Source organism: Dreissena polymorpha, chromosome 6 (assembly GCF_020536995.1).
Source record: "Dreissena polymorpha isolate Duluth1 chromosome 6, UMN_Dpol_1.0, whole genome shotgun sequence".
NCBI lineage: Eukaryota > Metazoa > Mollusca > Bivalvia > Myida > Dreissenidae > Dreissena > Dreissena polymorpha.
The window spans coordinates 69,141,402-69,165,717 of NC_068360.1; the positions used below are offsets into that span (position 1 = coordinate 69,141,402).

A 24,316-nucleotide genomic window follows, 5' to 3' on the forward strand; every position below is an offset into this window, starting at 1 on the left:
ACTGTTCGAAGGCGGGAACGATGTGCTCGCACGGCAAATACGTCAATGACATTGATCAGATTCCTCAAGAAGAGGAACTTACCGCTGATAATTGATAGTTTTCGAGTCGCTAGTAAAGCAAATGCATTCTAAAATTAAATAAAAAAATAAAATGCACTTTTATTTATTCATCCTATAAAATTATTTTTAAATGTAATACATATAGGATCTGGCACTCGTTGTCATATCATACCATATTTTATTAAACGAGTTCAGGAATTTTGTTAGTAAGCGAGCCTTTGGCGAGCTTACTAACGAATTTCCTGGACGAGGATTATTTAATCACAAATAAAATATGGTATGATATGACAACGAGTGTCAGATCTTTTTTATCACATGCTTTTTAATGAGCAAATTAAATAAATATTTACGCAAACATAATGATAAATCCCGAATGTTGTTAACATTTTGTGACGTCATTTGACGTTGCAACGTCGTTTAAGCAAAATAACAAAATGCGATTGGTCAATAAACGAAAACTAAGCCAATACAAACGCTTAAAAATGGTGAATTACACATGTGTAATATAAACAAATATGTAATGGTTGTATTACATGGGAAACAGGGTATAGCATGTGATAAATACACATGATGCATAAAATAAAAATAACAACATTCCATGTTTTATATTTATTGAACATAATAAACTGGGCACACATATTTTATAATAGCAATAAATCATTTTTATTTTTTTAGACATAATTTTTACTGTTAACACTGTTGTATCTTACCACATTAATATACATCCCGTAATGATTCACACCTATACGGTATTATTCACACCTATCCGCCTAAATATTATCAGTGGGATGAATTAAACGCCTACTCTTTTTCAACACAAATATCAGTGGGACAAATCGTCCATAAACACTTTGAAATATGTGCCTATACAGTATGTGTTGGAAACAGTTTAAATTATCGACAGTTTCTCACAATAGTGAGCAAAGAAATGAAAAATTTATATTTTATATACTACTTTACTTCTTCTGAAGTCTCCTTTCTCAGAATACTGTGGTAGTTCCTTTGGGTTTCGGGCGATTGAATTTGGGCCAGTGGCCTTCTCAGTTTTTGTCAACTTTGTATTAATTTCCATTTTTTTAAATACCACTGACTTCCATAAAAAAAAAAGAAAACGTAATAAATCGAAAATCATTCCAGATCTTGAATTATTTGCCTGGTGCAGTGTTTGCCGTTTACCACTACGATAAGATTATACCGTAAGGTAGAGGCCGCTTTGTCCAAATATGCAGATGGAATCAAAACCAGTCAAGTCAAAACAAATATGGATGACTTTATCGTCCGTCAAAGCAATGTAGCCGACCCACTGATTTAAATTAAATATGTGTAAGTCGTAATCTTAATCACAGACGCTTTGTGCTGAAATAACAATACTTCAAACAGTATATAAAACAGTTCAGCTGCAGCCATGTCGTCTGACAGTGAATTAGAGGAGTTTTTTGATGCGGAAGATTTAACTCCGAAGAGGTGATGACTGATCATGTTTAAATTAAATTTAGTAGGAATTTTGCGCCTCGGATATATGCCCAGACTTCCGCGAAATGGGTCAGTCAGACAAATCTGACTTAGAATTGCTTAGACTGACAACATTTGCATACATGCCCAATAGAGCTGCAACGATTCGATCCGATTCATCGAAAATCGATTCAAAATGCTTCGATTCGATTACGATACCAAACCTACCAAATTCGATTCGATTCTTTAACATATATACATATATATACATAGATACGTAAAGCACGCTGTATTCTGACTATTGATACAGGAAGGTGTAGGTTTTATCTTTACCTGTAATTATGATGCGCGTGTTTGGTTGATTAATACTTTAGTCATCCAATCAATAAGCCTGTTACGGTCTACTTTCGGAAAAACGTCAAAATGGCTGAACAAATTGTTGCCGACAAATTGAAATTATCAGATGCGCCTAAGAAGCTAAAATCAAAAGTGTGGCAGTATTTTGGGTTTAGGGATGGTAGCCCTACCAATAAAGCAAAGTGTACACTGTGCTTCACATATGTGGCGTACACTAAGTCCGGCTCAACCACTAATCTAATTTAATGCAATATGTCAAACGCAAACATAACGATGATTTAGCAAGACAAAGATGTCGCACAAGTGCAACTACTCAAGTCGCCAGCCAGAAAATAGTTCTATTTCTGTTGAAGTTTTGTTAAGTTTATAAGAGAATGTGATTTGTCCTACAGGTAACAGGTGATGCTGTCATGGCACAGTGGTAGACATGCTTATAGCGGTTTTGGGTAAAGGTGTAATAGTGATAGTACTACCATTCAACTGATTCCAGATACGTTCTTATGATTATTTATTTATTTTTTATATTATTGTGTCATCAACACAATCTTCTAGTCAGAAGTTTTTATATTAAAATTGAGTCCTAATTTGCTATTCTTTTTTATGTGTTTTATTGAAATCACATTTGAACAGAAATGTTAATTTTGAGGCATAAGAGTGAATATATGATAAAACTAGGTTTGAAGATGAATCGAATCGAAAAAATCGGTATCGGAGTGTCTGAAATCGAATCGAGCTGTTGGTGAATCGTTGCAGCTCTAATGCCCAAGGCTTTTCACAGGCCATTTAACGATCCCTCGCCAGGGCGCTTGAATTTCGAAATCAGAGTCCCCGGGGCGCTTGAAATTATCCGATCAGTGTATTTTTCAGTAAAAGAAAGTGGAGATTGTCAAACAAAATCAGTGTATCAATATTCCCTGTTTAAAAAGAGCACTCGGTACCTACTTTCACAAGTAATCGCCATAAACACCACATGGGGAAATGGATAATCCACTGATAAGACGCGCGTATCAATTATTCTAGCCACATAACACAGTCATTTGAATGCTGACAAGGATGTATCAAGTAACTGTCCAGTCGTCGAACTGTGATGTTTATCGTCCAATCGTTTACGCGAATGCTTATGAGGGCGGAGTTAAATATTGACCAGTATTTTTTATTGACGTCGAGCACGAAGTAAGAATTTATCGCAGCTTGATTAGCAAGAAGTTAAACCATTTACGTAATATAAAACCGGGAACCAGTACAGTACATTAAAGACGGTTTTGGTCATCATCATCACACCTTTTTACTGTAAACAAGTGTTACCTATGACTCATAATTAATACGAGAAATTAATTGCAAGTGGTAAACAATTAATTACTTATAGCGAGTAAGTTAAGCAAATAACTCCCGGTTACGATAACAATTTTATTCCAGTACATGTATATTTCATCATGTCCATTTATAGAACTGATTCACCTCGTTTTTCTGACATTTATTTGACACGCAATGCGCTTTAACACATTTTCGTTGAATTAATTACGCACACTTGTAAATGTATCATTTGATAATCAATACTTAGAAGACTGATGATGGCAACCGGCCGTAATCCTCGTGGACAACGTGAATTTCATGCATAATTCCGTCAAAACATTTATTTGACTTGTAAAGTGTTTAAACAAATTATCGTTGAATTCATAACGCAACTGTTAATATTTGTTGAAATCTCAAATTAATAATTAAATTTGCAATCCGAAACCCATTCCCGTAAGTCGATGTTAACGCGTTTTTAATCCGAAACACACTTCCGAATGTAAATGTTACTGCAACGTTAAATATTCTTGATTCAAATTAGCAGTGCAAATTTACTTTGTGTCACTTCTTTTTCTTAATTAAAAAGAGCGCGAAAATTATGCAGCATGTACAACGTCGCGTCATGTGTATTGAGCGTTTTAACAAGCACACAACACGAAGGGGATTGACGCATGTTCAGAGGCAATATTTCATCAAATCTATAAATACTAATAGTCAGGGATCATATTTTTTTCGGTTTTGTCGGTCCTAGACTGATTGGGGTCATGAAAGACCGATTGAAAATCCCAAACAGTTGGTCCGATTCTGTTCGCTAAAATACCCATGTCATGAAATCGATTACACAGTGTACATGATAACACACCCTAATTACATTCTTATCTCGATTAGGTGTGATAAACCATTCGCTGCAGTCTCTAAACCGGCCAGGACCGGTTAATTGCACGTCAGACCAAGAATAAAAAACTTGTGAAAAGCGGATTAAAGACGCATCCGAAAAGACGCGTCTGGAAGCACGCGCTGTAACTAAACAAAACATGCCGATACATTTTCCACCAGCGTAATAATCCGGTAATATAATTATGAATGAAAGTCGCGAATCTGATCAACAGAACAGCCGAAAGTTATTTTTAAGGGCAGAACTTCACATAAAATAGTACACAAGAAAGTAATACACATTGTATAAATCTTCAGTAAACCGTGTTAGAATCAAAATAATTCGTGTACTTTATACTTTGTTGTTGAATAACTCACGACATGAAAATTGGATGCGTGGTTTCAAATGCCTCGCTCTCGTGATTAAATCTCTACGCATCTAAACTATCGGCCGTGGGTTATTTGACAACAAACTTTTTCTTAATTATTTGGTTTGTTATTGTCAGTAGCCAACCTACGCACAGACATTTGTTTGGTTCAGTGCATGTTTGTAAGCTATTATCGAGTCGACAATGATTTAAAGCATTGGTATAGACTTACACAGATTAATAATATTGACAACGATGAAAAAAGTCTGATAAAACATCACAGGAAACAACAATGAAATACCAAATGATAAAACCAGTTGAAAAAACTCGTTCCGTTTAAAAATAGCCTAAGGGTATTTTACTTATACATTTATTATACCACCTTCATGAATGGCAAAATCAATGGTATATATTTTAACGTAATTTGTCATGATTTCGGACATACATTTTCGGATACTTTTTCCCCCATTTATATCCGGACCAATTGATGTTGCAGGAAAATATGATCCCTGCTAATAGTAACTTAAAATTTATTTGATACTTTAGAAAAATGGCAAGGTTTGTGTTAAAGAAATAATTGAGAGCTTTTATTGTAAATATCTACCAGGAAGTGATTTACAAAATTGAAAAACGGAATAAACAGGATTATCAGGTAATAAATAGAAACTTGAAAAGTAGTAAGTATACAGTAATAGAGTCGGGTTGAAACGGGGGAATCTCTTGAGTCGGGATTTTACTATCTGTGCGGGAAAGTTTTAAAACAAACAATATAAAAAAATATTTATATTTTTAATGACTGGGGGATTTTCTTGTAGTCATAGCGCACCAAATGACGTCTTTTGACGCTGTTTTTCTTTGAGTTATAACGCACCACAGAACGTGAATTGACATGTTAATTAAAAAAAAAAAAAAAAAACCTATCAGCCCCGGGGCGCCTGAAATTATAAATAATATGTGGCTTATGACCAAAAAGCGGGACACTTACAATTATCAATCATTCCACCTTTATTATAGTCAATATCAACCAATGCGAAAGACAAAAAAAACTTACCAGTCATGAGGTCCGATAACTTTTAAAATTTACCGGACCTCACCGCATTTTACCGGACTTTATTCTGCTTTAAACAAACAATAACAAATACATTGTATAGTTTTTTATCGTTCACAATGTTTAACAATTCTAAATACAATAAAATAACAATGAAATTTATGCCCGTTCAGTAAGCGCTTTCGGCCGTTAATTACGCCAAAAATGGGCCGTTATACGTCCTTTTAACAAATGGCCGAAGGCACTCAGACGTCCGATAATCTGCACTCATATTGTTGTCTAATATCGAATTAATAGTCACATTACACAGCCATGTATGCTGACACAGATGCACCACGAAAACTTCTAGGGTAACTTTTCAGTCGCCAAAGCGTCCAATCGGTAACGAGAATGTGTATCATAAGGGCAGGGTTAACTGGCGATCATTATTTTTGATCGACGTCAGTCTTGAAGTTAGCGTTCATTGCAGATTGATTTACAAAAAATCACAGTTTTAAAATTTATGCAATATCCAATGGTTACTAAACAGTATATGAAAGACGCTGCCTGGGTATCGTCGCACCTTTTTACCATAAACAATTACTTAAACAATAATTGTTCCTTATGAGAAATTAAATGCAAATGGTAAGCAATTAATAACTTATGGCGAGTAAATTGTGAAAACAATACCCGTTACAAATTGCATGCAGTAACAATTTAATTTAAGTAGAAGTATATTTTATCATGTCCATTTTTAGAACTGAATAGCACATTTTTTCTACAGCCACGTGATAATATTATTTTAGTCCCTTTGTATTCATCTGCACCATTCACTACACATGATGCCATGTAAAACCTGTGTTTTAATAAGAGCGCGAAATTTTTGCTGACAGAGTTGAGTTCCACGGATGGAAAGTGTCAAAACAGACCATGTGCCGTAAACCTGTTCTATATATAGCCCTGCAACTCGGTACATGTAGTATTTTAAAATGAAAAAATACATCTGCATTAATGCACACAATGAGATATTATTGACACATTGAAACTATAGACAAAATACATAAATGTACGAATATTAAATTAAAATCGCTCATTGATTGGTCGTTATAACCAAATATGACCAGTGAATATGAATATGCTTGCACATTTCGTCACTTGATTTACGCATTTTAAATGGGAATGATCCCATCCAAAAATTCACTTTTCATAAGCACTTGCATAAAATGGCGGACGTTTGTGTTTATAAAATTCTTAAACACATTAGCATCAATACTGGTCATATTTTGGTTTTGAACATTGAAATCGGTATTTGTTCATATTATAATTTCGTTTTCATTTTTTACCAAAAACACACAATTTATTTATGGTCGGACATAAGGTCCGACAATGTTGGGAATAATACAGGACCTCAGCAAATTTTATCGGAAATGTCCGAGGTCCGATGTCTTTCGGATGGGTTGGTCAATATATTACATACAAAAACTCATGATTTCTGGCCATTATTGACAATAAATGTGTTTAAGAATTTCATGAACACAAGTATACCCCCATTTTGCAGAAGTAAACGCACTAGTTATGGCTACCATAACTTTAAATGTCGCTTTTTATGAATTTTGACAGGCGCGACTTTATAGTTATGGACCAACCCCATTAGGAAAGTCAACCAGAAATTCCCAAAAAGTTGACAGTTAACAAAGACCAGTCCAAAACAGCTTTTAAATGCAGTTATTGGCCCAAATCAACCACTTGATCGGAAATATTGACATTGTTCACATTTAACTGATATATTCTTTCACAAAATACTATCTTAAACATTTAAAATTTATCTATTCTGCTCTTACATATCGAGAAAAACAGCGATATGACAGACTTTCTTGAAATGCTAATCTCGAGATTTCACGGTCATATGGCGTTATTTCTATATTTAGTAACATACCATGTGCTCAAGTGTTTTCAAATTCAGAATGACATTTCCCGGTATTTTAGATTATTCTGGCTTGTTTTGTAAACAAATTGTAGTGTAAATACAAACTCAAGGTAAATATTATTTAAAATTACCTGATTCACACTGAAATCAGTCTTATAATCCACCAGACGTAAGTTGTTAATCACAAATAATAGATTTCAGAAAACAAAAGTATTGTTTACAATTTCAGCAAAAAATGTCAAGGTCGATCCGAAAGTATTCAAATGAAAACTCGTCACTTGACAAAGCTACAATGGCGTCAAAATTGTGAATTTCAGACAGATGAGAGTTATTTTCATCTATTGTAAGATGCATTTGAAACATTTGAACCTTAAAATATTCCCCAATGCTTTAATTTATATTCATTCACCAATATACGTAGAAATGTATCCAAGAAAATGAGCTTTCTTTGATTTATAGCCTGACATAAATATGTTACGACTCTGGTTGACTTTCAATACGGGGTTGGCTTCAGTGTACAGGTATGTCAATACTATATAAACTGTACGCTGAAGTTTCTTTACCTATAAACACACTAGTTCTTCTCAAATGCTGTGAGCTTTAATGAGTACATGTTCATACGTACAGCTCACCATTCTTCTTGATAAAACGAAATTCCCTGTACAATTTTTTAAATACATCTCATGTATGTCTATAAAATTGAGTTAAATCAATCTAGTACATCTTTACAAACACAATACCAGTCATCATCGATATCAATTAGTGAGTCATTTGTGGAGAAATACTCCAAACAAAAACTTAACACAAAAAAGTTTACGCAAAAAACGATATAAATGCAAAAGCAGAAGTTTTGAATTGACAATTCGTTCTATCTTACAGAGGTTCTGGAGAAAGTCAGTATATTTCAATTGGTTGATTAGACACAAGGTCTATCTCGAGGAGGCAGTGTTTCAGATTGGGTTGTCCCTTCGGCTTTTGGCAGATACAATTTTCAAATTACCAAAGAAATTTCATTCAGAGCGACAATTGGGCAGACAAATAAACAGTTTGTCAGACAATGTGACCAGTACATTTCTGTAGATGCAGATTCGTTTCCGATCAATAACTCGTCAAAGAATTGACGGATTGGGTTGATACTTCACTTGTGCCTTGGCCTTGGACAATAGATGACCCCTATTGAAACTGAGGTCACTAGGTCAAAGGTCAAGGTCACAACAAGTGTGAAAATTGTTTCTGATCAATAACTCATCAACGAATTGACTGATTTGCTTGGTAATTCACATATGCATTGGCCTTGAACAGTAGATGACCCCTATTGAATTTGGGGTCACTAGGTCAAAAGTCACTGTCACAATAAGTGAAAATCGATTCTGATCAATAACTTGTCAACAAATTGACCAATTGGCTTGATACTTCTCATGTAAATTGGACTTGGACAGTAGATGACCCCTATTGAACTTCGGGTCACTAGGTCAAAGGTCATGCTCACTGTCACAAAAAGTAGGAAAATCTTTACTAATCAATACCTCGTCAATAAATATATCGATTGGCTTGATACTTCCCATGTGCATTGGACACGGACAGTAGATGACCCCTATTGATATTGCGGGCAAAGGTAAAGGTCACTGTTACAATAAGTGTGAAAATTGTTTCAGATCAGTAACTTGTCAACGAATTGAATGATTGGCTTGATACTTCACATGTGCATTGCCTTGGACAAGAGATGACCCCTATTGAAATTGGGGTCACTGTTTCAAAGTCCTGTTTGGGGCGCATATATCTTTGACTGCGGAACTCTTGTTTAAATACAATTCCTCTATCAATAGCAATAGGGTCCCCTTTCATAAAAAATACCATGGTGTGAATGCCTGATTAAATTAATAATTTGCAGATGAATTGCTGATAATGTGTAAAAAAAAGAAAACTGGTCTATTGAGTAGTAGAAATGGTTTGTTAATAAGGCAGTCTGCAAAATTAACCCATCCCCATAGCGTTGAAATCTCAGCTCTAGCGATACAAATATTGTATATCGATCGCCTGAATGGCAATGATATACATGTAATTCCTCAAAGAAAGTTGGAAAATAAACCAACAAATATTCAATGTATGCATTTCAGAGGTAAATGGAAGGGATATCCATTCAACAAATTTGCTTGTTGTTTGTAATACTGTGGCAAAAAAAAATAATTGTTAACAATCGGCACCGAAAGTAAAAAGTCATGAGGCAAATATTTGGCATGTTTCAATTTACAACGATACATTGTACCATCATATACGCAGTGCAGTGAGTACTCAAAGGATAATTGCATTTCAAATCTTTCTTCAACTAAAATAATAAAAATGTACAGTAGACTCTGCCAATACCGGACTCTCTGAATACCGGAACTCTCCCGATTCCGAACGGTCGGGCCAGTCCCTTATTTTCCCCTTCTATTTATTTGTTAAAAAATGTTGAATAAACCGAGCTCTCTCAAAACCGGAAACCGAACGAATATCTCCGTGAATTTGGTCATTTTCAACGTCAAATACATTTAGTACACCGGACGGTCCAAAAGATGCCCGAGGCGTGAAAATTACAATACCTGGTCAGCACAGCGCGTGCGGTGTCACACATTTTGCTCGCCCAATTATCGATAATCGGATTAAACATACCATAAAGGTGTCAAGTCGTTACCGCGCTAAAGAAGTTTGATTAAATATTGTAAAACAAACTGTGAATGTCTTAAATCGACGTGCGGTATCACCAAAAAGTGATTGACTCGATCGTTTTATGAAGCTCATGATAAACAATTTAATTACAAAATTAATGCCATGCCGTTGCGACGATCACTTTCTTGTGATCTTCTCGGGTAGTTTAAAAGATCTTACAGCCACGATTTTAATGCTTAAATGGAAAATAATTATGACGCTGTTCTTTTGTGTGTGTGTGTATGTTTTGTGAAATGTGTTATGTCTTGAATAATAAATCGTGTGTCCACAACAATCGTATTTGTGTTGTTATTTGTCAAAATTGTCTTTGAGGTTTAATTAATTCAGAGCCATTTATAGTGAACTCGAACACGACTCACTCGCCTATATGACAAATGTCACGAAAGAACATGTATAAAGCACCACGCTTATTTGGGATTAATCAAAACAAGTCAGTATGGAATGTTTTTTGCTTTTAATCGAATAAAAACACATACTTTGAAGAAGGCTTAAAACATAAACATTACACGAGTACAGTTATCTCATGGTACATGTAAATGATTTTGTACAAAATGTACGGCAATACTCTTGGTAAATCGGAACTCTCTGAAAACCGGATGATTAGGCCGGTCCCCAGACCGTCCGGTTTACAGAGAGTCTACTGTATCAATTTTCCATACATTTAATTGGTTTTCTTCAGTCTTCATTATTAAATTTCCACATAAATTGCAAAGTGAACACTACTGTAGTGGTCACATACAAACAAAAATTGCAAGGTGCTTATATCTTCTCCAGTGTATATCAAGGTGCTACATCTGGTACTGTGTATTACAGGGTGTTTATATCTTCTCCAGTGTATATCAAGGTGCTACATCTGGCACTGTGTATAACAGGGTGTTTATATCTTCTCCAGTGTATATCAAGGTGCTACATCTGGTACTGTGTATTACAGGGTGTTTATATCTTAACCAGTGTATATCAAAGTGCTACATCTGGTACTGTGTATTACAGGGTGTTTATATCTTCTCCAGTATATATCAAGATGCTACATCTGGGACTGTGTATTACAGCGTGTTTATATCTTCTCCAGTGTATATCAAGGTGCTACATCTGGTACTCGTGTATTACAGGGTGTTTATATCTTCCCCAGTGTATATCAAGGTGCTACATCCGGTACTGTGTATTACAGGGTGTTTATATCTTCTCCAGTGTATATCAAGGTGCTACATCTGGTACTGTGTATTACAGGGTGTTTATATCTTCTCCAGTGTATATCAAGGTGCTACATCTGGGACGGTGTATTACAGGGTGTTTATATCTTCTCCAGTGTATATCAAGGTGCTACATCTGGTAATGTGTATAACAGGGTGTTTATATCTTCTCCAGTGTATATGAAGGTGCTACATCTGGTACTGTGTATTACAGGGTGCTTATATCTTCTCCAGTGTATATGAAGGTGCTACATCTGGTACTGTGTATTACAGGGTGATTATATCTTCTCCAGTGTATATCAAGGTGCTACATCTGGTACTGTGTATTACAGGGTGATTATATCTTCTCCAGTGTATATCAAGGTGCTACATCTGGTACTGTGTATTACAGGGTGCTTATATCTTCTCCAGTGTATATGAAGGTGCTACATCTGGTACTGTGTATTACAGGGTGATTATATGTTCTCCAGTGTATATCAAGGTGCTACATCTGGTACTGTGTATTACAGGGTGTTTATATCTTCTCCAGTGTATATCAAGGTGCTACATCTGGTACTGTGTATTACAGGGTGTTTATATCTTCTCCAGTGTATATCAAGGTGCTTCATCTGGGACTGTGTATTACAGGGTGTTTATATCATCTCCAGTGTATATCAAGGTGCTACATCTGGTACTGTGTATTACAGGGTGTTTATATCTTCTCCAGTGTATATCAGGGTGCTACATCTGGTACTGTGTATTACAGGGTGTTTATATCTTCTCCAGTGTATATCAAGGTGCTACATCTGGTACTGTGTATTACAGGGTGTTTATATCTTCTCCAGTGTATATCAAGGTGCTACATCTGGTACTGTGCATTAAAGGGTGTTTATATCTTCTCCAGTGTATATCAAGGTGCTACATCTGGGACTGTGTATTACAGGTTGCTTATATCTTCTCCAGTGTAAATCAAGGTGCTGCATCTTGTACTGTGTATTACAGGGTGTTTATATCTTCTCCAGTGTATATTAAAGTGCTACATCTGGTAATGTGTATTACAGGGTGTTTATATCTTCTCCAGTGTATATCAAGGTGCTACATCTGGTACTGTGTATTACAGGGTGTTTATATCTTCTCCAGTGTATATCAAAGGTGCTACATCCGGTCCTGTGTATTACAGGGTGTTTATATCTTCTCCTGTGTATATCAAGGTGCTACATCTGGTACTGTGTATTACAGAGTGTTTATATCTTCTCCAGTGTATATCAAGGTGCTAAATCTGGTAATGTGTATAACAGGGTGTTAATATCTTCTCTGGTGTATATCAAGGTGCTACATCTGGTACTGTGTATTACAGGGTGTTTTATCTTCTCCAGTGTATATCAAGGTGCTATATCTGGTACTGTGTATTACAGGGTGTTTATATCTTCTCCAGTGTATATCAAGGTGCTACATCTGGTACTGTGTATTACAGGGTGCTTATATCTTCTCCAGTGTATATCAAGGTGCTACATCTGGTACTGTGTATTACAGTGTGATTATATCTTCTCCAGTGTATATCAAGCTGCTACATCTGGTACTGTGTATTCAGGGTGTTTATATCTTCTCCAGTGTATATCAAGGTGCTACATCTGGTACTGTGTATTACAGGGTGTTTATATCTTCTCCAGTGTATATCAAGGTGCTTCATCTGGGACTGTGTATTACAGGGTGTTTATATCTTCTCCAGTGTATATCAAGGTGCTACATCTGGCGCTGTGTAATACAGGGTGTTTATATCTTCTCCAGTGTATATCAAGGTGCTACGTCTGGTACTGTGTATTACAGCGTGTTTATATCTTCTCCAGTGTATATCAAGGTGCTACATCTGGTACTGTGTATTACAGGGTGTTTATATCTTCTCCAGTGTATATCAAGGTGCTACATCTGGTACTGTGTATTACAGGGTGTTTATATCTTCTCCAGTGTATATCAAGGTGCTACATCTGGTACTGTGCATTAAAGGGTGTTTATATCTTCTCCAGTGTATATCAAGGTGCTACATCTGGGACTGTGTATTACAGGGTGCTTATATCTTCTCCAGTGTAAATCAAGGTGCTACATCTGGTACTGTGTATTACAGGGTGTTTATATCTTCTCCAGTGTATATCAAGGTGCTACATCTGGTAATGTGTATTACAGGGTGTTCATATCTTCTCCAGTGTATATCAAGGTGCTACATCTGGTAATGTGTATTACAGGATGTATATATCTTCTCTAGTGTATCAAAGGTGCTACATCCGGTACTGTGTATTACAGGGTGTTTATATCTTCTCCTGTGTATATCAAGGTGCTACATCTGGTACTGTGTATTACAGGGTGTTTATATCTTCTCCAGTGTATATGAAGGTGCTACATCCGGTACTGTATATTACAGTGTGTTTATATCTTCTCCAGTGTATATCAAGGTGCTACATCTGGTACTGTACTGTGTATAACAGGATGTTTATATCTCCTGTGTATATCAAGGTGTTACATCTGGCACTGTGTATTACAGGGTGCTTATATCTCCTCCTGTGTATATCAAGGTTTTACATCTGATACTGTGTATTACAGGGTGCTTATATCTCCTCCTGTGTATATCAAGGTTTTACATCTGATACTGTGTATTACAGGGTGTTTATATCTCCTCCAGTGTATATATGAAGGTGCTACATCTGGTATTATTATACCTCACTTTTATTTACAATGCTAAACTCCCATAGGCCATCGTGACATAGAAATACTGTCAGACCCAGTGGGAATAAATTTACTGTCCAAAATATACTGTATCCCGCTGTCATAGCAATCACGTGCCACCAGCGGGAAAAAATTTACTGACAAAAAAATACTGTATCCCGCTGCCTTAGCAATCACGTGCGGAATGTTCGAAAATTATACTGTCCCATTCGCGCATGCGCAGTACGCAGTTTTGCGTGTCCGTTGTATTTGGATAATTAAAATATCGATTGCAGCTGAAACTGTGCTGTAGAATAGATTAATGACATTATTTAAGCTTTGACAGGAGTCAAAAAGAAAATCAATTTAGTATAAACGACACGCTTACCTCAAAGGCAACTTTAATCCAATGCTAATAACAATAAAGTTACAACGAGTGTCTGTTCTTAAGGTGTTATGCATGACAAACACACAATCCGAAATACGTTTTGGATTCGTTCGATGCTTTAAACAAATATTTTACTGTTAAAAAAACCACCACGTCCATATTGTTGTCCCAAAATGTTTCGTCACCGAAATAACGTCACACAAGTACGTCATAAATTGCGTAATCAAGTGATGAAAATAAAATATGGAAAGCTGGTTCTGTAATATATTTTTAAAGAAATAATTGACGACTAAGAAAATTGATGGGATAAATTGATTACTAAGTCGGTGCCGAATAAAGCGAAGTTCATTTTGCTCTGCCCGTAAATCTGAACCACTCAATATATTAATGGTTGTTCATTGCTGAAATTAAATTCAATTATTGAATATTAAAATTGTTCATGGTTCATATAAATTGTTCATGTTTGAATAGTTTATTCGGTATAATAAAATAAATATTACATGTCTGACAGGGTGACAGTAAATTTGTCAACTTTCGGAAAAATACTGTCAACCTTGGCTTCGCCTCGGTTGACAGTATTTCCGAAAGTTGACAAATTTACTGTCACCCTGTCAGACATGTAATATTTATATACTGTGTATTACAGTGTGATTATATCTCCTCCTGTGTATATCAATGTGTTACACAGGCTTGGCGAAATTGGAAAAAAACTTCCGGTCATCCGGACAGGCATTTCAGAAAATGTGCCGGTCCGGAGAAAATTTAGCCGGACCGAAAAAAAACAACAACACAACTATGTACATTAAGATAAACCCTTTTTTTCTCAGAAAAATCGGAAAAAAACGCATCGTACCGAAGTATGAGCGTCCTAGAAACTGGTCCATATTCCGTGTTTTGTTGAATTCTCAAATGCGCATAATTAAATTTGTATTCCGAAACACTCTTCCCAATTTAATTTTTACTCGACGTTATCACATTCTTCAAATAAACTGCAAATGTACAGTGTGTTTTAATCCTTTCTCTCCAGAAAAGCGCGCGCAAATTATTCCCTACATGTACAACGTCACGTCAAACGCATGGAAAGCGTGCGTGTATTAAATTTCTGTTAAATGTTTCGTGGTAAATTTTAATAGAATGATATCGCGAAGAATGTGTGAGTGTTGTGAAAACACGCTTAGCGGTTTTACTGACCCTGTGTAGACTGCGATGTTTTAACAAAAGGGATTAAAATGTGCGAAAGCAGTTGCCGATTTCGCGAGTTTGAAGTAGGTGTTGTGTAACCAGTTGGATTTGCTAATTGTACGTAACAAACTTATTGCAAACATCAACACAATGAGCGATTTCATTTTCATGATGTAGACTGTAGTAAAGGGTTTGCTCTTCGAATTTTCAACTTTGAAAAAATATGATATGTTTGCATTCATTGCACATTTATTTTGCCGGTCACAAGGACCGACATTCTGGTTAAACCTGCCGGACCAAATGAAAATTTGCCGGTCAGGACCGACGGACCGGCAATTTCGCCAAGCCTGGTTACATCCGATACTGCGTATTACATGATGTTTATATCCCCTCCTGTGTATATGAAGGTACTACATCTGGTACTGTGTATTACAGGGTGTTTATATCTCCTCCTGTGTATATCAAGGTGCTACATCTGGCATTGTGTATTACAGGGTGTTTATATCTCCTCCTATGTATATCAAGGTGCTACATCTGGTACTGTGTATTACAGGGTGTTTATATCTACTCCTGTATATATGAAGGTGCTACATCTGGTACTGTGTATTACAGAGTGTTTATATCTCCTCCTGTGTATATCAAGGTGTTACATCCGGAACTGTGTATCACAGGGTGCTTATATCTCCTCCAGTGTATATCAAAGTTTTACATCTGGTATTGTGTATTACAGGGTGTTTATATCTCCACCTGTGTATATCAAGGTGTTACATCTGGCATTGTGTATTACAGGGTGCTTACATCTCCTCCTGTGTATATCAAGGTGTTACATCCGGTACTGTGTATTACAGGGTGTTTATATCTCCTCCTGTGTATATGAAGGTGCTACATCTTGTACTGTGTATTACAAGGTGCTTATATCTTCTCCTGTGTATACCAAGGTGTTACATCCGGTACTATGTATTACAGGGTGTTTATATCTACTCCTGTTTATATGAAGGTGTTGTATCCGGTACTGTGTATTACAGGACGCTTATATCTTCTCCTGTTTATATCAAGGTGTTGCATCCAGTACTGTGTATAAGAGGGTGCTTATATCTCCTCCTGTGTATATCAAGGTGTTACATCCGGTACTGTGTATAAGAGGGTGCTTATATCTCCTCCTGTGTATATCAAGGTGTTACATCCGGTACTGTGTATAAGTGGGTGCTTATATCTCCTCCTGTGTATATCAAGGTGTTGCATCCAGTACTGTGTATTACAGGATGCTTATATCTTCTCCTGTATATCAAGGTGTTGCATCTGGTCCTGTGTATAACAGGGTGCTTATATCTCCCCCTGTGTATATCAAGGTGTTACATCCGGTACTGTGTATTACAGGATGCTTATATCTTCTCCTGTATATCAAGGTGTTGCATCTGGTCCTGTGTATAACAGGGTGCTTATATCTCCCCCTGTGTATATCAAGGTGTTACATCCGGTACTGTGTATTACATGGTGTTTATATCTCCTCCTGTTTATTATCTGATGATGATATGTCTGCCTGAGTTTTGCTGTTCTCTGAAATCTATTGCTTTCTATTGCAGGGTGCTGTTATCCCGTACCAGTCCACGTCTGGACAGCCTAGATGAGCTGGAGAGAGAGGAGTTAGCTTTACTGGAGCTGCGCAGACAGCAGGAGGAGAGGTACTGACAGACAGTCACACACAGAGTACAACATGCTTATAATAAGTATTTTTGATCATGGTCAGTCATTTGTTACCTGTCTTACAGTGTTAACATTAACCATGTGGAATCACTAAAAACACTTTTACTGGTTTATTTGAGCAAAAAGGATGTGAAACTATGAAAGTAATATTTTCTTTCAACTAAAAAGACACTTTTTCAAACTCATTATATATGATTTAAAAAAAGTTTAAACTTGATTTGAAAACATAACACAATGAGGATAGGACAGTTCTCCTTTTATGTAGTTAGTTGCTACCATCATTTCTGATGTCCCTTGACCTGTTGAGGTGTAGGTTGATCTGTTGGGACTTGGGAATTTTCTTGACCTGTTGAGGTGTTCCATGACCTGTTGAGTTGTTCTTTGACCTGTTTAGATGTTATTTCACCTGTTTGGATGTTATTAGATCTGTTGGGATGTTAGCAGACCTGTTTTGATGTTCATTGACATGTTGGGATATTCATTGACCTGTTGGGATGCTCATCCAATTGACCCATTGGGATGCTAATTGACCTGTTGGGATGTTCATTGATCTGTTGGGATGTTCATTGACCCGTTGTGATTCTCATCCAATTGACCCATTGGGGTCATTGACCTGTTAAAATATTCCTTTTTGGATGTTCATATACCAGTTGGGATGCTCGTTAACCTGTTTGGATGCTTATAGACCTGTTGGGATCTTCATAGACAATTGGGATGCTCAATGACCTGTTGGGATGTTGATTGACCTGTTGGGATTTCATTGACCTTTTGTAATGTTCATAGACCCATTGGGACGCTCATTGACCTGTTGGGATGTTCATTTACCAATTGGGATGCTCAACAACCTGTTGTGATGTTTGTAGATTGTTGGATGCTCATTGACCTGTTGGGATGCTTATTGACTTGTTGGGAAGTTAATAGACCTGTTGGGATGTTCATTGACCTGTTGGGACGTTAATAGACCTGTTGGGATGTTCATTGACCTGTTAGGATGTTCATTGACCTGTTGGGACATAAATAGACCTGTTGGAATGTTCATTGACCAGTTGGGATGTTTATTGACCTGTTTGGACGTTAATAGACCTGTTGGGATGTTCATTGACCTGTTGGGATACTTATTGACCTGTTGGGACGTTAATAGACCTGTTGGGATGTTCATTGACCTGTTGGGATGTTCATTGACCTTTTGGGACATTAATAGACCCTTTGAATGTTAATTGACCTGTTGGGATGTTCATTGACCTGTTGGGATGTTAATAGACCTGTTGGGATGTTCATTGATCTGTTGGGACATTAATAGACCTGTTGGAATGTTCATTGACCTGTTGGGATGTTCATTGACCTGTTGGGACGTTAATAGACCTGTTGGGATGTTCATTTACCTGTTGGGATGCTCATTGACCTGTTGGGATGCTTATTGACCTGTTGGGATGCTCATTTACCCGTCTGACTGTGTTTGCAGGAGGCGGAAGGAGGACTCAGAGCTGCAGAGGAGGCTAGAGGCCCTGAATGTGAAGAAGAAGGAGAAGACTGTGGACAGACCAGTATGAAGGGCTTCAAAACATGGCCCAATTATTGTTTTTTGGTGACAATACTTTTTTTAAATAAAAAGTTCTCCATGTTAAATTTAAACAAATGATCCTTTACCAAAATGCTTCTCTTTTTATTTGTTAAGAACCTGGTTGCCATAATAATATGTTGCATCATATTAATTTAAAAAATGAAACTACTGAGTTTGAAAATTGTCTCAGTCTGTTGAAAAAAATGTGGGTGGTGCAGTTTCTTTCTATGGCTTGAGTAAACCTTGTGAGCACTTAAGATACTAAAGGTCACGATTTTGTGCTCAATTGTCATAAAAAATCAGGTTATTTGATCTAATGATATCTCTTCTCAGTTAAAAAATGGTTTCTGTCTGTTGAAAAACATGGCATTGGGTCACTTTTTTGCTTTTATGTTTGCATTCATCATAACTTTATTTATTCTGAATACATATTTAATTGAGGATAACTTTTAATTGTGGTTGCATTCATGGGATTATTGATGCAATGATCAAACTGAACATCATGGAAAATGTACATTTTGGTTTTTCCATGCCATAACTTTATATATTTTTCTTCAAACATGCATTTTTTTGCTATTTAATATACTGGAAACTTAATGGCAAAACAGTTTTCTGATTAGAAGAGCATCACTGCCCCCTAAATAAATGTCACAAAATAGAAATAAGAATGCTTGTGACGGTTATTCAATAGTTTCATAAACATATTATATTTTTCTCTTACTTTTTGTCAGTTGCTGTAACATATGAATTTAAATATAAAAATAAGTAATATAATTCTATATTTTAAGCATGAATGATATTGTAAAAAACACAACAATACTTGTTACACTATTGAAAATTGCTTTTTTGTTCAGTATAGCCAATAAGCTTTATTTTGTACATTATCCATGTTTTAATATAGTACATGCCCTTTGTTAGTAAGAGTACTAATATCTATGCATTTTATATCCACATGAATTCTCAAGTGTTTTGTCATTAAAACATCGCACACATTCTTTGCATAAAAATTAAATTGATCTTTTGCTAAAATCCTTTTTTAGCTCACCTGAGCACAAGTTGCCAGTAGTGAGCTTTTGTGATGCCTATTGTCTGTCGTGCGGCGTCAACATTTGACTTGTAAACACTCTAGAGGCCACATTTATTTTCAGATCTTCAAAATACTTGGTTAGAAAATGTGTCCCCTGAATGATATCTTGGACTAGTTTGAAAATACAGACGGTTGAACAACATGGCTACCAGGGAACAGGAATTTTTCCTTGTATGGCTAAAGTAAAACCTTGTTAACGCACCAAAAGCCACATTTATTGCCCAATCTTCATGAAATTTGTTCAGAACATTTGTTCTAATGATATCATGAGTTTAAAAAAGGTTCCTGGTTTGTTGAAAAACATGGTTGCCTGGGGGCGGGGAATGTTTACTTATTTGGGTATATTAAAACCATGTTAACACTCTAAAAGCCATATTTATTGTCCTATCTTCATGAAACTTGGTTATAACATTTGTTCTAATGATATCTTAGATGAGTTCGAAAATGGATCCAGTCTGTTGATAACATGGAGGTCAGGGAGCAGGGTATTTTTCCTTTAATGGCCATAGTGAAATCTTGTGAACTCCCTAGAACTCACATTTATGGTCCAATCTTTATGAAACATGGTCGTAACATTTGTTTGAATGAAAGCTACATGTAGGCTGAGTTTAAAAATGATTATGGTTCGCTGAAAAATATAGCTGCCAAAGGACAGGGCATTTTTCCTTGTATGGCTATATTAATACCTTGTTTGCTCTCTAGAAGTCACATTTTTGGTCCAATCTTTATGAACCTTAGTAAGGGACATTTGTTTTCATGATAGCTTGGCTGAGTTCGTAAATGGTAATGGTTGGTCGAAAAACATGGCTGTGCAGGGGCGGGGCATTTTTCCTAATATTAGTAAAACCTTATTAACACTGAGTCTCTTGAAGTCACATTTTTAGTCTAATCTTTTTGAAACTTGGTAAAAACATTTGTTCTAGTGATATCTGTGCTGAGTTCGAAAATGGTTCCAAATTGTTAAAAAACATGGCTGCCAGATAGCTGGGCATTTTTCCTTATATGGCTACAGTAAATCCTTAAATTATTAAGTCTTTAGTTGATATGTCGACCAAGTTTTAAAATGGTTTAAAAAACATCTCAATCTTTCCATGATAACTTGTCCAAGTCCTCTATGGCGTAAAAACTAGGTTATTAGGTCAAATTAATAAAAATCAGTTTAAATATTAGATTTGCCCAATCGTAATGAAACCTCCCGCAATTGACAAATAGTTTAGGCCTATTGAAAAATGTAGCTGCTCTGAGGGTTGGCAGTTTTCTGTATGTGGCTATTCTACAACCATTTAATATTCTTGAAGTACCGGTAACATCTTTCATCCCCTGGTAAAACTTGCACAGTACATTGAGAATTGTATTTATCAGGACTGAGATAAAAAAATGATTGATAATAAGAAATACAGATTAGCTCCTCTACACTGTAATAAAACTGAAGTATTTGCGATCAATGAAAGGTCAGAGCCGATATCTTATTGGTATAACTTGAATATGAAAGAGAGAATGACACAAAATTACATTTGTTGTAAGATAATTGCAAATTACGCATGCACATTTAAAGTATAACAAAATGGCCAAAGGTCATAAGGCACTCACCTGGGACCTCTATGAATTTAACTGTTTAAAGCAGGTATTCAGTCATTATTGAAGTGAGTTGCCAATGTTTTACTTGAAACATCTGTTAAATTTTTACAAGTCATTGTATATACAATGTATAAAGTTTATATTAAGTTCAGGTGAGCAACATTGTTTGTATATTGAGCACAAATAATCCAAATACAATTACAAAATATTAAAATGTTGCAGGAGGAAAAAAAAACAGGTGACAATGAGAAGCGTAGAAGAAGACATGAAGAATTACGTAAGAAAATGACTGATCCTGGTAGCAGCTCTGAGACATCCTCCCAGGACTCCTTCTCGGAGGATGAAAATTCTGACCTTGAAGACGAAAATCTGATACAGTCCCAATATGGCAAGGACTCTGTGAACACAAACAACAATGGTTGTTTTGGGTCTAGTACCCCACTAGGACAGGCCAGTATCGAGCAGCTTGATAAGTTCTGTGACATCTCCCATAACATGAATGATGCCTATCCGGAAAAAATTAAAGTGTCAAAACAGTTACAGGATTTGATTGCAGAGAAATCTCGTACAGGTTCTTTAGACAACAACCATATTGATCCAGAAGATGTTGTAGAAAACGTTCTGCAGGAAAGCATGCTATTATGTGATGATGAACCAGACATTGTTAGGAGCACAAAGACGCGCACCCCTCTCAGCACCCTGCAAGGCCTCCCCTGTGTGCCCTCGGTGAGCCCCCCTAGCCCCGTCAAGCCAGGGAACACTGCTGACCCTGTAGCCCCACCACGCCTGAAAAAGAAGCTGAAACTCTCTACAGATAGGGTGAACTTATTTATTGTCATTGAATGTCTTGTTTGACTCTATTGAATCCTCCTGTTACGTGACACAATTATTGAGGTTGTTATAAAGAGCTTACATGTTACGTGACACAATTATTGAGGTTGTTATAAAGAGCTTACATGTTACGTGACACAATTATTGAGGTTGTTATAAAGAGCTTACATGTTACGTGACACAATTATTGAGGTTGTTATAAAGAGCTTACATGTTACTTGACACAATTATTGAGGTTGTTATTAAGAGCTTACATGTTACGTGACACAATTATTGAGGTTGTTATAAAGAGCTTACATGTTACGTGACACAATTATTGAGGTTGTTATAAAGAGCTTACATGTTACGTGACACAATTATTGAGGTTGTTATAAAGAGCTTACATGTTACGTGACACAATTATTGAGGTTGTTATAAAGAGCTTACATGTTACGTGACACAATTATTGAGGTTGTTATAAAGAGCTTACATGTTACTTGACACAATTATTGAGGTTGTTATTAAGAGCTTACATGTTACGTGACACAATTATTGAGGTTGTTATAAAGAGCTTACATGTTACGTGACACAATTATTGAGGTTGTTATAAAGAGCTTACATGTTACGTGACACAATTATTGAGGTTGTTATAAAGAGCTTACATGTTACGTGACACAATTATTGAGGTTGTTATAAAGAGCTTACATGTAATTTTTTGTCTAGTTTACCAGAGAATTATTGACTTTCAATATGAGCTCATTTGTGTTGTTTCCTTTAAGTTAATCTAAGAACATAAACAATTTATTTTGATTATGTTGAGAAAGCATGCCAATTTTAAGTTTGCTTTTCATTTATAAATGTTATTAAATGTTTAATTGTATGCTGACCTGAGCACAGCATGCTCATATTAAGCTTTTGTGATCGCCTTCTGTCTGTCGTTTGTAGTGCTTCGATTGTCATCAACATTTGCACAAGGGATTTAATTTATTGTAAAACCTTCATGAATCTTAATAAGAACATTTGTGTGAATTATATTTTGGCCGAGTTTGAAACTGGGTCATCAGAAGTTGCAGGGATTTCAATAGATTTTTAAAACCAGGAGTCAATGACCCCTGGACTGAAATTTTGAGGAGTCAAATTGAAAATGCTGGGGTCAATTTTGAAGCACGTTAATTGTGTTTTGTCTGTAGTGTCCAATTTTTTAGATAAAAAAATATGTTCTAAGAGTAACACAATATACAAAGTTATACTGCCTTATTAAAAATAACAATACCATGATACAGAACAAAACATATTTTAACGAATTGGCACATCACAATCTACTTCCTTATAACACATTTAAGTCTTCTAACACATTTAAGTAATTTAATATATGTACCGGTAGCACCTTTTCATCACATATTTATCGTCATTATATTATCATTATCCCTATGATAGCTTTTCTAACAAAACACAATCTAAATGCATGGAACATCTAGTATATCTATTACTGTTTATCCGAATAGTATACATGTCCGAAATATGTACACTTAAGAATGCCTTACCTGTAGTAGTTTAACTTTAATAATCCAAATTTTCCTTGTTGTTATCAGGTTTAACAAACCTTATCAAATGTTTGTTAAATCCAGTTAATGCTTTCTCCATTATTGACTCACCATTACTAGCAATTTGAATCGCCAGCTTTGAATTGAACGCTGGTTGAATGTTAATTTAAAATACGTCCGCCGTTTACAATATCGAAGGTCATGACATAGAGGAAATATGTTTTCTCAATGTTCATGTGTAGTATTACAACTTGTTAGTATAAAGAATGAACTGTGATTCCAGTTTATATAAGATGGGTGTTATCCGTAATTATATCCCCACAAACGAAGTTTAGGGGGGTATATAGGAGTGAACTTGTCGGTCGGTCTGTCTGTCGGTCCGTAGTAAGTGTCCACTCTCTAATTTAAGTAGTTTTCATCCGATCTTCACCAAACTTGGTCAGAAGTTGTATCTACATGATGTCTAGGCCAAGTTCGAACATGGGACTTGCCAGGTCAAAAACTAGGTCACAGGGTCACTTAGTGCGTTT

The 24,316-nt window shown here is 36.0% G+C and overlaps 1 protein-coding gene across 4 annotated transcripts in view; it reads left to right on the top strand.

Annotated features, from left to right (window-relative positions):
* The first annotated feature begins 1,314 nt into the window (after positions 1-1,314).
* The window catches only part of LOC127833520 (WD repeat-containing protein 44-like), an 86,536-nt gene continuing 63,534 nt past the window's right edge, over positions 1,315-24,316 (top strand). For all 4 annotated transcript variants that reach the window (XM_052358813.1, XM_052358814.1, XM_052358815.1 and 1 more), the window contains exons 1-4: positions 1,315-1,524; positions 17,086-17,184; positions 18,669-18,750; positions 21,655-22,251. In XM_052358813.1, coding sequence (XP_052214773.1) covers positions 1,466-1,524; positions 17,086-17,184; positions 18,669-18,750; positions 21,655-22,251 — 837 coding nt within the window. In that variant the 5' untranslated portion in view covers positions 1,315-1,465. The remainder of the gene's footprint in view (positions 1,525-17,085; positions 17,185-18,668; positions 18,751-21,654; positions 22,252-24,316) is intronic.